The 15,755-nt window shown below is 40.7% G+C and overlaps 1 protein-coding gene across 1 annotated transcript in view; it reads left to right on the top strand.

Moving 5' to 3' along the window:
* Positions 1–2,649: 2,649 nt before the first annotated feature.
* TDRD12 (tudor domain containing 12) overlaps positions 2,650–15,755 on the top strand; it is a 72,003-nt gene continuing 58,897 nt past the window's right edge. The window contains exons 1-3 of the mRNA XM_070386757.1: positions 2,650–2,655; positions 12,301–12,459; positions 14,344–14,480. Coding sequence (XP_070242858.1) covers positions 2,650–2,655; positions 12,301–12,459; positions 14,344–14,480 — 302 coding nt within the window. The remainder of the gene's footprint in view (positions 2,656–12,300; positions 12,460–14,343; positions 14,481–15,755) is intronic.

Raw genomic sequence — 15,755 nt, 5'->3', positions numbered from 1 at the left:
AATGTGGGAAAAGACACACTCATTACATAGTTTCAGATAAATGAAGATAAAGGAAAACTACAGGTAGGAAAGATAAGTTACTATTCCTGAGAAATAATAACATACTTTAATTCAATTAAATCATATTAATTTAATGGTGTGAGGTATTTCTCATGCCGGATAGCTAATTCTACTTTTACTTGAGTAAAAGCAAAGTATTCGAGTTTGAATGGTAGAGGTGAGGAGAAGAAAGTGGACCAAAATTTTACAGATAATATTTTTCGAAGGGCTTCCCTGGTGCCTCAGACGGTAAAGAATCTGCCTGCAGTGTGGGAGATGTGGGTTCAGTACCTGGGTCTGGATTTATCTAATGGAAATTCTGTAGACATGCAGGGGGAAAAAAAACGTGATGACTGTGGGCAGCTTTGCGTATGGCGCTGGCGGGAAGCAGGAGGCCTTGACCTTGGTGTAAGAGGTGGATGGGATGACCCTGAGGGATGGGGTGACCCTGAGGGATGGGATGGGGAGGGAGATGGGAGGGGGGGTTCAGGATGGGGAACACATGTAAACCCATGGCTGATTCATGTCAATGTATGGCAAAAACCACTACAATATTGTAACATAATTAGCCTCCAATTAAAATAAATTAATTGATAAAAAAAAAAAAGAAAGAGGTGGAGGTGGCGGGAATTGTGAGCCCAGCCCAGAAAGTAAGCACAGGGACAAAGTTGCAGTTTGATGCAATTGTTCTGGCTGGTAAAACTGACCCTTTGTACATTTTTTAGGTTCTAGTAGCAGATTTTTTTTAGTTTATAGTATTTTATTAGTTTCAGGAGTGATTCTATATTTTTATAGATCATGTTCCATTAAAAGTTATTACAAAATAATGGCTGTAATTTCTTGTGCTGTACAAAATATCCTTGTTGCTTATGTATTTTACACATAGTAATTTGTGTCTCATCCTTTACTCCTATTTTGGCCCCACTTCCCTTTCCCGACTAGTAACAACTAGCTTGTTTCCTGTATCAGTGAGTCTGTTTTTCTTTAGTAGCAGATTAAAAAAAAAAAATTTAAACATTCTAGAAACTCCAAAGTATCTATGGTGCCTTAAAAATTTTTTTAATGTCTAAAATTTTTTAAAACATCTTTCTCCAACGTGGTATTTTGAAGATTTTCAAATTCCTTGAAAACAGGTTACAAAAGCAATATTTGAGAATAACCATATACTCTATACCTAGCATCAACAATTGTTAACATTTTTGCAGATTTTTGGTTAACATTTTTACACATACTTGCACATTTCTTTATGCATGCTAAGTCGCTTTAGTCATGTCTGACTCTTTGTGACCCTAGGGACTGCAGCCCACCAGGCTCCTCTGTCCATGGGATTCTCCAGGCAAGAATACTGGAGTGGGCTGCCATGTCCTGCTCCAGAGGATCTTTCCCACCCAGGGATCAAGCTCACGTCTCCTGCGACTCCTGTATTGCAGGCTTTACCACCGAGCCAATGGGGACGCCCATATTTCTTTATTTTATAGAATTGTTGACTTCTTTTATTGAACCATTTGAGAATTAGTTGTGAACTCTAAATACTTATGCATGTGTTTCTTAAGAAGAAGACTTTCTCTTACATAACCATAGTATAATTATCACACTTGAGAAATGTAATGTTGATACAGTACTGCCTAATACATAGTCCATACTCAAATTTCTCCAGTTGTTCAGGTAATATATTTTATAACTTGTTTTCTCTGATCCAGGATCCAATAAAATTATACATTACATTTAGTTGCCATGACCTTTTAATCTCCTTTATTTAGGGTTAGTTCTCTGGCTTTTTTGTACCTTTGATGTCATTGAAACTTACAGAGTTACTGCTGCTAGGCTTTGCAAAATATCCTTCAAGTTGAATTTGTCTGTCAGTTTCCTCATGATGGTGTTCAGGTTGGACATTTTTAGTAAAAAATACTGCATAGGTGATGCCACATCGGAGGATAAGAAGTTATTTTTTATCATTAAAAAATCATTACTTTTGAGTAAAAATAATTTAAAAATGTAACTTTTTTATCAGGAAATACTTTAGACATATAAAAAAGCATAGAAACTATTATAAACACCTGGACATCTGCCACCTAGCTTTGCCAAATTTTAACATTTTGCCATATTTACCTTGTATCTTTTTTACTCATAAAATGTTTTGTTTTTTTAATGTAGAGTTCTGTGGTATTTTGAAAAATGCATAGTCATGTAGTCACCACCATGATCAACATAGAGAACAGGTTCTTCACACTCTGAAATTGTCTTGTGCTCCTTTGTATCGTTCCTTTTCCCCACCTCTCGTCCTTGGCAACCACTGATCTGTCTTCTGTCCTTGTTAATTTTGCCTTTTTCAGAATGTCATAAACATGGGATTGTACACGTGGAATCACAGTGGCATGTAGCCTTTGAGTTTGGCTGCTTTGACTTACCGTAAGGCATTAGAGGCTTATCTACATTGTGGCACTTTTTAGGGTTGAGTAGTATTCTGTTGTATGGATCAGTGACTGTTTATACCATCACCAGTTGAAGGCTTCTTGAGTTGTTTCTAAATCATGTTTCCATGTGCTTGTTTTTCCCATGCATCCGTCTTTTTTTGTCAAGTATCTGCTCAGATCTGCCCATTCTTCTGACATGGCGGTTTGTTTGCTTATTGACTTTGAAAAGTTCTTTACATATTCTGGATAAAATTCTTTGGATATGTGACTTGTAAATATTGCCCCAGTTTGTGGCTTATCTCTTCATTCCTCTAACAATACCTGTCAAAGAGCTTTAAATTTAAAAGAAGGTTTAAATTCGGATTAAGTCCAGTTTATCAATTTTTGCTTATACAAATTGTACTTTTGGTGTTTTATCTAAGAAGTCTTTGCTTAACCCACAGTCACAAAGATTTCACCCCATGTATTCCTCAAAAAATTTTTATAGTCTTATATTTTACTTTTAGATAAATGATCCCTCGGAGTTAATTTTTATATACATTATGAGGAATGGATCAGGGTTCATTTTTTTTGTATATATATCTAATTTTTTCAGCATCATTTGTTGAAAAAAACTACCCTTCTTCCATTGAATTGCCTTTGTGCCATTATTGAAAATCAGTTGAGCACATATATGTGATTCTGTTTCTGTTCTGTTGATTTATATATTTGTGAATTCTCCAGTACCACACAGTTCTGATTGCTGCAGCTTTATATTAAGCCTCAAAATCAGATAGTGTGAGTGTTCCAACTGTGTTGTTCTTTTTCAGAATTACAGGCGCTGTTCTAGTTCCACTGGCCTTTCAATAAGAATTTCAGAAATAGTTCATTGATTTCTTAACTCATTTTGAGGGGAAATCAGAATCTTAACATTCCATGGATACAGTGTATCTGCATTACAGGCCTTCTTTGATTTATTTCATCAGTGTTTTTTACCTTTTAGCATACAAATTTTGTTAGATTTCCTCCTAGGTAATTCCTGCTTTTTGGTGCTGTTGCAAATGGCACTGTTTTTTATATTTAAATTTCCAATTTTTAATGTAGACATACAGTTGTATTTATTATATGACCTTGTACCCCAAAACCTTGTTAAAGTCACTTATCAGTTCTAGTGTATTTTCTGTAGGCTCCTTATAATTTTCTCCATATATATTCTTATTGTGAATAGAGACACTTTTCTTTCTTCTTTTCTGATTTTCCTAACAATGTTTATTTTGTAATTATTTTTAGCTGTCCTGGGTCTTCATTGCTCATGGGCTTTTCTCTACTTGTGGCGAGCAGAGGCTCCTCTAGTTGTGATGCGGTGGCTTCTTTTGTTGAGGAGCAGGGACTGTAGAGCACATGGGCTCAGTAGCTGTGGTATGTGAGCTTAGTTGCTCCGCGGGGTGCGGGATCCTCCCGGATCAGGGATCAAACCCATGTCGTCCGCACTGGTGGGTGAATTCTTCCCCACTGAGCCCCAGGGAAGCCCACATCTTTTTCTTGTCTTACTGTGGGACCTCCAGCACAATGTTACTGAGTAGGCATGGTAAACACATCACTAATAAATTTTTGTTTTGTTTTAATTTTCAGTTCTAGAATTGCTGTTTTCCAAAGGTTTATGTTTTTTTTTTTTAAGTTTTCTTTTTTTGTGTGAGATTCTTCTTTAAATAAAAAACAAAACCCTCTCTACAGCGGTCTTATCTTCTAAGTTTTTGAACATAGTATTATAATAGCTGCTTTTAAGTCCTTGCCTGTACGACTTCAGGGGCTTCCTAGGTGGCACTAATGGTAAAGAACCAACCTACCAATGCAGGAGATGTGAGAGACGTGGGTTCAATCCCTGGGCTGGAAAGATCCTCTAGAGGAGGGCATGGCAATCAACTCCAGTATTCTTGCCTGGAGAATCCCATGGACAGAGGAGCCTAGAGGGCTACGGTCCATAGGGTGCAGAGAGTCAGACACAACTGAAGCGACTTAGCATACATGCATGCTGTTCACTTCACCATCTGGGCAGCCTTGGGTTCAATTTCTGTTCACTTCACCATCTGGGCAGTCTTGGGTTCAATTTCTGCTGTTTGCTTGGCCTTGCAGCACATGCTCCTTTTTTTGCTTGTCTAATATTGTTCATGCTACACTAGGGGTTGTGATAGAGAGCTGCTGTATCTCTTTGTCTTTGCTTTGGGAGGCTTGGATTACAGTACTTTGGAGACCTCTTAAGATGAGCTTAAGATGGCAGAGTAGAAGGACATGCTCTCATCTCCTCCTGTGAGAACTCCAAAATTGGAACTGCTGAACAACCATCAACAGGAGAATGTTGGATCCCACCAAAAAAAAGATACCCACATCCAGGGGCAAAGGAGGAGGCCCAACAAGACAGTCAGTTCAGTTCAGTCGCTCAGTCGTGTCTGACTCTTTGCGACCCCATGAATCGCAGCACGCCAGGCCTCCCTGTCCATCACCAACTCCTGGAGTTCACCCAGACTCATGTGCATCAAGTTGGTGATGCCATCCAGCCATCTCATCCTCTGTCGTCCCCTTCTCCTCCTGCCCCCAACCCCTCCCAGCATCAGAGTCTTTTCCAATGAGTCAACTCTTCGCATGAGATAGCCAAAGTATTGGAGTTTCAGCCTCAGCATCGGTCCTTCCAATGAACACCCAGGACTGATCTCCTTCAGAATGGACTGGTTGGATCTCCTTGCAGTCCAAGGGACTCTCAAGAGTCTTCTCCAACACCACAGTTCAAAAGCATCAATTCTTCGGCGCTCAGCCTTCTTCACAGTCCAACTCTCACATCCATACATGACCACTGGAAAAACCATAGCCTTAACTAGACGGACCTTTGCTGGCAAAGTAATATCTCTGCTTTTTAATATGCTATCTAGGTTAGTCATAACTTTCCTTCCAAGGAGTAAGAGTCTTTTAATTTCATGGCTGCAATCACCATCTGCAGTGATTTTGGAGCCCAGAAAAATAAAGTCTGACACTGTTTCCACTGTTTCCCCATCTATTTGCCATGAAGTGATGGGACCAGATGCCATGATCTTAGTTTTCTGAATGTTGAGCTTTAAGCCAACTTTTTCACTCTCCTCTTTCACTTTCATCAAGAGGCTTTTTAGTTCTTCTTCACTTTCTGCCATAAGGGTGGTATCATCTGCATATCTGAGGTTATTGATATTTCTCCTGGCAATCTTGATTCCAGCTTGTGCTTCTTCCAGCCCAGCATTTCTCATGATGTACTCTGCATATAAGTTAAATAAGCAGGGTGACAGTATACAACCTTGACCTACTCCTTTTTCTATTTGGAACCAGTCTGTTGTTCCATGTCCAGTTCTAACTGTTGCTTCCTGACCTGCATACAAATTTCTCAAGAGGCAGGTCAGGTGGTCTGGTATGCCCATCTCTTTCAGAATTTTCCACAGTTGATTGTGATCCACACAGTCAAAGGCTTTGGCATAGTCAAGACATTAGGAGGGGTGAAATCATGTTTAGAATCAAACCCCATACCCACCAGAGATGCTTGGAGGGCTCAAACAAAACCTTGTGTGCACTAGGACCCAGAGACCCCACAGAGACTGAGCCATACCTGCCTTTGAGTGTTTGAGTGTCTCCTGTGGAGGCACAGGTCAGCAGTGACTGCCACGGGGAGAGGGGCTCTGGCTGCAGCAGACATGGGAGGCACAGCGTGTGGCATAAATCCTCTTGGAGGAGGTTGCCATTAGTTCCACCGTAGAGTCCCTCAGCAAATGACCCACAAACTGAAAAACAATTATACCAAAGAAGTTCTTGCACTGTTAGGAAAGTTCTAGGACCCACAACAGATTTCCCAACCTGTGGATCCTTCAAAGGGACTCAGAACCTCCAGGGAATTTGACTTTGAAGGCCAGTTGAATTTGATTACAGAACTACGACAGGACTGGGGAAACAGGCTCTTGGAGGGCACACACAAAACCTCGTGTGCACCAGGACCCAGGAAAAAGGAGCAGTGACCCCACAGGAAACTGAGCCAGACTTGCCTGTGAGTGTCCAGGAGGCTCTGGTGGAGACGTGTGTCTACAGTGGGCTGCTGCAGGGTCGTGGCACTGAATGCAACAGTCCTGGGAGCCTCGGCATGCTGGCATAAGTCCTTTTGAAGGAGGTCACCATTACAGCCATTACTCCTACCATAGTTTGGCCTCAGGCCAAACTAACAGGGAGGGAACACAGCCCCAGCCATCAACAGAAAATTGGATTAAAGATTTACTGAGCAGTTCATTCATGTCTGACTCTTTCTGACCCCATGGACTGCAGCACGCCAGGCTTCCCTGTCCATCACCAACTCCCAGAGTTTACTCAGACTCATGTCCATTGAGTTGGTGATGCCATCCAACCATCTCATCTTCCGTCATCCCCTTCTCCTCCTGCCTTCAATCTTTCCCAGTATCGGGGTCTTTTCAAATGAGTCAATTCTTCGCCTCAGGTGGCCAAAGTATTGGAGTTTCAGCTTCAGCATCAGTCCTTCCAATGAATATTCAGGAGTGTTTCCTTTAGGATGGACTGGTTTGATTTCCTTGCTGTTCAAGGGACTTCTCAAGAGTCTTTTCCAACACCGTTAGTTCAAAAGCATCAATTATTCAGCACTCAGCTTTCTTTATAGTCCAACTCTCACATCCATACATGACTACTGGAAAAACCATAGCTTTGACTAGATGGACCTTTGTTGGCAAAGTAATGTCTCTGCTTTTTAATATACTGTCTAGGTTGGTCATAATTTTTCTTCCAAGGAACAAGTGTCTTTTAATTTCATGGCTGCAGTCACCATGTACAGTGATTTTGGAGCCCAAGCAAATAAAGTCTTGCACTGTTTCCATTGTTTTTCCGTCTATTTGCCGTGAGGTGATGGGACCAGATGCCATGATCTTACTTTTCTGAATGTTGGATTTTAAGCCAACTTTTTCACTCTCCTCTTTCACTTTCATTGAAAGGCTCTTTAGTTCTTTTTTGCTTTCTGCCATAAGTGTGGTGCCATCTGCATATCTGAGGTTATTGATATTTCTCCCAGCAATCTTGATTCCAGCTTGTGCTTCATCCACCCCAGCATTTCTTATGATGTACTCTGCATATAAGTTAAATAAGCAGGGTAACAATATACAGCCTTGACGGACCCCATTCCCGATTTGGAACCAGTCTGTTGTTCCATGTCCAGTTCTAACTGTTGCTTCCTGACCTGCATACAGATTTCTCAGTAGGCAGGTCAGGTGGTCTGGTATTCCCATCTCTTGAAGACTTTTCCACAGTTTGTGGGATCCACACAGTCAAAGGCTTTGGCATAGTCAATAAAGCAGAAATAGATGTTTTTCTAGAACTCTGTTGCTTTTTTGATGATCCAACAGGTTTTGGCAATTTGATCTCTAGTTCTTCTGCCTTTTCCTTTTTTTTTTCATCTGCCTTTTCTAAATCCAGCTTGAACTCTGAAAGTTCACAGTTCACATACTGTTCAACTGGCTTGGACAATTTTGAGCATTACTTTGCTAGCGTGTGAGATGAGTGCAATTGTGCAGTAGTTTGAACATTATTTAGCATTACTGAGCATGGCCCTACCCATCAGAGCAAGACCCAGATTCCCCCACAGCCAGTCCCTCCTGTCAGAAAGCTTCCACAAGCCTCTTATCCTCTTTCATCAGAGGGCAGACAGAATGAAAACCACAATCACAGAAAACTAACCAAACTGATCACATGGACCACAGCCTTGTCTAACTCAATGAAACTATGAGCCATGCCGTGTAGGGCCACCCAGGACAGATGGGTCATGGTGGAGAGTTCTGACAAAACATGGTCCCTGGAGAAGGGAATAGTAAACCACTTTAGTATTCTTGCCTTGAGAACCCCATGAACAGTATGAAAAGGCAGAAAGACATGACACTGAAAGATGAACTCCCGAGGTCACTAGGTGCCCAGTGTGCCGCTGGAGAAGCAGCTCCAGAAGGAATGAAGAGGCGGAGCCAAAGCAGAAACAGCGCCTGGTTGTGGATGTGACTGGTGATGGAAGTAAAGTCCGATGCTGTAAAAAACAATATTGCATAGGAACCTGGAATGTTAGGACCATGAACCAAGGTAAGTTGAAAATGGTCAAACAGGAGATGGCAAAAGTGAGCATAGACATTTTAGGATCAATAAACTAAAATGGACTAGAATTTAATTCATATAACCATTATATCTACTGCTGTGGGCAAGAATCCCTTATTAGAAGTGGAGGATCCCTCATAGTCAACAGAAGAGTCCAAAATGCAGTACTTGGATGCAATCTCAAAAATGACAGAATGATCTCTATTTGTTTCCAAGGCAAACCATTCAATATCACAGTAATCCAAGTCTATGCCCCAACCACTAATGCCAAGGAAGCTGAAGTTGAACAGTTCTATGATGACCTACAAGACCTTCTAGAACTAACACCAAAAAAAAGATGTCCTCTTCATCATAGGGTACTAGAATGCAAAAGTAGGATATCAAGAGATACCTAGAATAACAGGCAAGTTTGGCCTTGAAGTACAAAATGAAGCAGGGCAAAGCCTAACAGTTTTGCTAAGAGTATGTCCTGGTCATAGCAAACACCCTCTTCCAACAGCACAAGAGACAACTTTACACATGGACCTCACCAGATGGTCAATACTGAAATCAGATTGATTGTGTTCTTTGCAGCTAAAGATGGAGAAGCTCTATACAGTCAGCAAAAACAAGGCTGGGAACTGACTGTGGCCAAGATCATGAACTCCTTACTACCAAATTCAGAGTTAACCTGAAGAAGGTAGGGAAAACCACTAGGCCATTCAGGTAGGACCTTAATCAAATCATTTATGATTATACAGTGGATGCGACAAATAGATTCAAGGAATTAGATCTAACAGAGTGCCTGAAGAACTATGGATGGAGGTTTGCAACGTTGTACAGGGGGTGGTGATCAAACCATCCCCAAGAAAAAGAAATGCAAAAAGGCAAAATAGTTGTCTGAGGAGGCCTGACAAATAGCTGAGAAAAGAAGAGAAGTGAAAAGCAAAGGAGAAAAGGAAAGATATAAGCATCTGAATGCAGAGTTCCAAAGAATAGCAAGGAGAGATAAGAAAGCCTTCCTAAATAATCACTGCAAAGGAATAGAGGAAAACAGTAGAATGGGAAAGACTAGAAATCTCTTCAAGAAAATTAAAGATATCAAGGGAACATTCCCTGCAAAGATGGGCATAATAAAGGACAGAAACAGTGTGGACCTAATAGAAGCAGAAGATATTAAGAAGAGGTGGCAAGAGTACACAGAACTATACAAAAAATATCTTAATGACCCAGGTAACCACGATGGTGTGATCACTCAGCTAGAGCCAGACATCCTGGAGTCTGAAGTCAAGTGGGCCTTAGGAAGCATCACTGCAAACAGAGCTAGTGGAGGTGATGGAATTCCAGTTGAGCTATTGCAAATCCTAAAAGATGATGCTGTTAAAGTGCTACACTCAATACGTCAGCTAATTTGGAAAACACAGCAGTGGCCACAGGACTGGAAAAGTTCAGTTTTTTCATTCCAGTCCTGAAGAAAGGCAATGCCAAAGAATGTTCAAACTACCATGCAGTTGCACTCATCTCACACGCTAGCAAAATAATGCTCAAAATTCTCCAAGCCAGACTTCAACAGTACATGAACCAAGAACTTCCATGTGTTCAAGCTGGATTCAGAAAAGGCAGAGGAACCAAGAGATCAAATTGCCAATATCTGTTGGATCATAGAAAAAGCAAGAGAATTACAGAAAAACATCTACTTCTCCATTGAGTACACTAAAAGCCTCTGACTGTGGGTCACAACAAACTTTGGAAAATTCTTTAAGAGATGGGAATATCAGACCGCCTTACCTGCCTCCTGAGAAACCTGTATTGCAGGTCAAGAAGTAACAGTTAGAACTGCACATGGAGCAATCAACTGGTTCAAAATTGGGAAAGGAATATGTCAAGGCTGTATATTGTCATCCTGCTTATTTAATTTATATGCAGAGTACATCATGCAAAATGCTGGGCTGCCTAAAGCTCAAGCTGGAGAAATATCAATAACCTCAGATATGCAGATGACACCACCCTTACGGCAGAAAGCGAAGAGGACTAAAGAGTCTCTTGATGAAAGTCAAAGAGGAGAGTGAAAAAGCTGGCTTAAAACTTAAACAAAGATCATGGCATCCGGTCCCATCACTTCATGGCAAATAGATGGGGAAACAAAACAGTGACAGACATTATTTTCTTGGGGTCCAAAATCATTGCAGATGGTGACTGTAGCCATGAAATTAAAAGACACTTGCTCTTTGGAAGAAAAGCTATGACAATCTAGACAGCATATTAAGAAGCAGAGACATTACTTTGCCAACAAAGGTCCATCTAGTCAAAGCTATGGTTTTCTAGTAGTCATGTATGGATGTAAGAGTTGGACTCTAAAGAAAGCTGGGCACTGAAGAATTGATGCTTTTGAACTGTGGTGTTGGAGAAGACTCTTGAGAGTCCCTTGGGCTGCAGGGAGATCAAACCAGTCAATCCTAAAAGAAATCAGTCCTGAATATTCATTGGAAGGACAGATGCTAAAGCTGAAACTCCAATACTTTGGCTGCCTGAGGCGAAGAACTGACTCATTTGAAAAGACCCTGATGCTGGGAAAGATTGAAGGTGGGAGGAAGAGGGGACAACAGAGGATGAGATGGTTGGATGATATCACTGACTCAATGGACATGAGTTTGAGCAAGCTCTGGGAGTTGGTGATGGACAGGGAAGCCTGGCATTCTGCAGTCCATGGGATGACAAAGTCGGACACTACTGAGCATCTGAACTGACTGACTGCTTTTCCCCTTGATGACAGAGCATGTTGTCTTTGTCCTGAAACATGGTCTTTATTTCTCAGGCCTAACACTGCAGGGGTTCTGTGAGGGAGCCTGAGGTGTTTACTGAGCCTCCTTAACTTGGTAGGACTCCTGCTCCAAACTCCATTTTCCTGTGATGGATGTCAAAGAGAATCAAAGCTTGTGGTTCTTCACTGACTCAGTTGTGTCTGAGTCTTTGCGACCCCATGGACTGCAGCATGCCAGGCTTCCCTGTCCTTCACTCTCTTTTTCTTTTATTTCATTTTAGTTTCTCTTATTTTTCTTTTTCTCACAATTTCTTTTATTTTTCATCTAATGATGAAAATCTTATTTTTTAATGACACTAATAGATGATATCTATTCTTATTCTCTGAACAGAGAAGTCTGACTTTCATTCGTATCCCTTCTACCCCATTCTTGGCTTCCTCTGTAGGTAATAATTTGTATTTTTTTTTTATTTGCCACCATTTGTTTCTTTGAAAATGAGCAGAATGTACACGCATTCATATTTTCTTCTCTTTCATACAAAAGAGATGGAATACTGAAAACATTGTCTTGAACCTTGCTTTTGTATTTTATTATGAATATTTTCAAAATACTGATCAAAGATTTTGGTCTTTGCTTTTTGAATCACAATAGACAATTTAAAATTACAAAAAACCAATAGAGTTACTTACATATTATTGGTTACGTGTTCTACATTTTTGTGTGTACATCTTTCATCTTTTTACCCAGTTTTATTGAAGTATAGTTGACATATCATGTTTTATAAGTTCAAGACATACAAGGTGATAATTTGATATACATATATATTGAAGGTCTTTTATCTTCTGTCTAACCCTTTAAGACAGAGGTACTCATCAAGAATTTGTTAAAGCACTTAACTTTGAAACAGTTGCTGTGATTCTGAGGTTTTATAGTTCCACTTTTAAATGATGGATTGTTTTGTTTGTCTTTTGAAATTTTTACAGATTGAAGATCCAGGTTGCTTCTGGGTTGTTATAAAAGGGTGTAGTCCCTTTTTAGATCATGAAGTTGACTATCAAAAACTAAATAGTGCCATGAATGACTTCTATAACAGCCTGTGTCAAGATATAGAAATAAAACCACTAAAGTTGGAAGAAGGGCAGGTATGTATCTGAATGTGCTTTGAACACTGTGTCTTGAAATACTACTCGAAATATAGACTGTTTTGGCAGCTAAGTTGGTATTTCAGTTGCTTATAATTACTTTTTTGTATTAGGTTCTTTTGATTGCATAAGTCGGGCTAGTCACGAAAAGTAGCAGTTATATTAGGTTCACATGGGGTAACAGGAGATGGAGTGTCATGTAAACGCAGTCATTGGGGCATGGTCCTGGGGCTGGAAACCAGAGGATTATTCTAGATCTATCACAGGGACCTTAGCAGAGAGAGCTTAGAATTTCCAGTCTGGTGCTGCAATGAACATTTGGGTACATGTATCTTTTCAAATTATGGTTTTCTCTGGATATAAGCCCAGCAGTGGGATTGCTGGATCATATGGTAGCTCTATTTTTAGTTTTTAGGGAGCCTCCATACTGTTCTCACAGTGGCTGTTACCATGTACATTCCCACCAACAGTGGGAGAGTTCCCTTTTCTCCACACCCTTTCCAGCATTTATTATCTTTAGATTTTTCAGAGATGGCTATTCTGACCAGTGTGAGGTGATATCTTTACTGTAGTTTTGACTTATATCTCTCTAATTGTTAGTGGTGGTGAGCATCTTTTCATGTGCTTTTTAAATCATCTATCTATATTCTTTGGAGAAATGTCTATTTAGATCTTCTCACTTTTTGATTGGATTGTTTGTTTTTTTGATATTGAGCTGCATGAGGTGTTTGTATATTTTGGAGATTAATCCCTCATCAGTTGCTTTGTTTGCAAATATTTTCTCCCATTCTGAGGGTCATCTTCTCATTTTGTTTATAGCTTCCCATAGCTCAGTTGGTAAAGAATCTGCCTGCAATGCAGGAGACCCTGGTTCACTTCCTGGGTCGGGAAGATCCACTGGAGAAGGGATAGGCTTTCCTCTCTAGTATTCTTGGGCTTCCTTTGTGGCTCAGCTGGTAAAGAATCTGCCTGCAATATGGGAGACCTGGGTTTGATCCCTGGGTTGGGAAGATCTGGGGAAGAGAAGGGCTACCCACTCCAGTATTCTGGCCTGGAGAATTCCACGGACTGTATAGTTAATGGGGTTGCAAAGAGTCAGACACAGTGAGCAACTTTCATTTTCACTTTTCTTTGCAAAAGCTTTTACGTTTAACTAGGTCTATTTGTTTGTTTTTATTTTTATTACTCTAGGAAGTGTATTAAAAAGATCTTGCTGTGTTTTATGTCAGAGACTGTTATGCCTATGTTCTCCTCCAAGAGTTTTATAGTGTCTGGTCTTACATTTAGGTCTTTAATCCATTCTGAGTTTGTTTTTGTGTATGGTGTTAGGGAGTGTTTTAATTTCATTCTTTTACGTGTAGCTGTCCAGTTTGGCCAGCATCACTTATTGAAGAGACTGTCTTTCCTCCACTGTAGAGTCTTATTTCTTTTGTCGTGGATTAGGTGACTGTAGGTGCATGGATTTGTGTCTGAACTCTCCATCCTGTTCCATTGATCTATATTCCTGTTTCTTTCTTTCTTTGGTGCCAGTACCATACTGTTTTGATGACTGGCTTTGTATAATTTGAAGTCAGGGAGCCTAATTCCTCCAGCTTTATTTTTCTTTCTTGACTTGGCTATTCATGGTCTTTTGTGTTTCCATGCAAATTGTAAAATTTTGTGTTCTAATTATGTGAAAAATGCCATTGGTAATTTGATAGGGATTGCACTGAATATGTAGTTTGCTTTGGGTAGTGTGGTCATTTTCACAATATTCTTCCAATCCAAGAATGCGGTATATCTCTCCATCTGTTTGTGTCATCTTTGATTTCTTTTATCAGTATCTTATAGTTTTCTGAGTATGACTAGAGAATTTAATGCTCAAGTTTTCTTCTTATTTTGTAGGTTTGTGTGGTTTATTGTCAGGAACTAAAGTGCTGGTGCAGGGCAGTTATTAAGTCAATCGTGTCTTCAGCAGACCATTACCTCGCAGAGTGTTTCCTTGTGGATTTTGCCAGATACATTCCAGTGAAATCCAGAAAGTAAGTACATATTTATTTTGCTTTATGCTCTTTGGGGGGACAAATGTCAGTTTTGACGGAGAGTATTAATTTTCAAATAAAGGGATGAGAGGTCATAAACTGGAATTTTTTAGCTTCAAGAAGAGCAGATTGCAGGTTCCAGTTTTATGAGCAGTGAGTGTAAGAGCAGGTGGTTGGGATGAGGGATCAGCAGGCAGCTCCAGCCCTCCTTCCACCATCCTTCCTGGAAAGGGCAGGTGCTCTTGGCCAGCCGTTTGCCTGGCCTGGTGTGACCTGTCCCTGCTCAAGTGATGGAGTGGGTCCTTTAGGAAGCCCTTGCTTTACTACACAGAGGATGGTTTGCTGGCACGGCTCCAGATTACAGAGAGAAGGACATGTGTCCCTCCTTATCCCACTTAGCAGAGTGAGGGTGTGACTGTCACAGAGTGACCCTCGCAGATTCCAGGACCACGCACACATTGCAGTTCCCTAGAAAACACTCTCAGCAAGTCAGTCTTGGTGTTTTGGTAATTTTTTCATGATTCCTGCGCCAGTGTCAGCGGATGTCAGTTTAATAAATAATAAGTAAATGTGAGGACTCTTCTTCCGAAAGAGAAAGAACAGTCCCAGCTACAGGCGAGGCGACACCCTGACCGGGAGTCTGTACTAGGAGGCTGCTCCCACACGGGAGGCTGGCAAGTGTTCACGGGAGAGGTGATGCCTATCCGGCTTGTGCTTCTGCACCTTTATAACCATCAGTTCAGTTCAGTTCAGTCGTTCAGCTGAGCCCAGCTCTTTGCAATCCCATGGACTGCAACACGCCAGGCTTCCCTGTCCATCACCAGCTCCCGGAGCTTACTCAAACTCATGTCCATCGAGTCGGTGATGCCATCCAACCATCTCATCCAGCCATCTCACTTTATAAGCCATACTGGTTATTAAAAATAACATGATAATTAACGGCGTGAGAGATTTCCTACTAGCATTTGGGTTTTTAAATTTAGTTTGTTTTTGGCAAGAGAATTATTTGATTAGAGCAAGGAAGCCTGGAGGGGCGGTTAGTGCCATCACTTTCTCTTAACTGTTTGAGACGAGGTGGCCAGGCTGCCCACACATGGCCCTGAGAACATGTTGATGTCGAAACTGTATGTGCAAATGCGCTATCATTTTCATGAAGGAGAATGGAAATAAAAATGTGCAACAACTTGCTTATCAAACTGCAGTCCATCAGCTCTTTTGTGCAGAGTTGACAAACAGTGATTCTGAAAACATCAGCTTATTTACAGAAAGTTAAAG

This window comes from Bos mutus, chromosome 18 (assembly GCF_027580195.1).
Source record: "Bos mutus isolate GX-2022 chromosome 18, NWIPB_WYAK_1.1, whole genome shotgun sequence".
Lineage (NCBI taxonomy): Eukaryota > Metazoa > Chordata > Mammalia > Artiodactyla > Bovidae > Bos > Bos mutus.
This window is presented reverse-complemented; position numbering and strand designations above follow the sequence as displayed.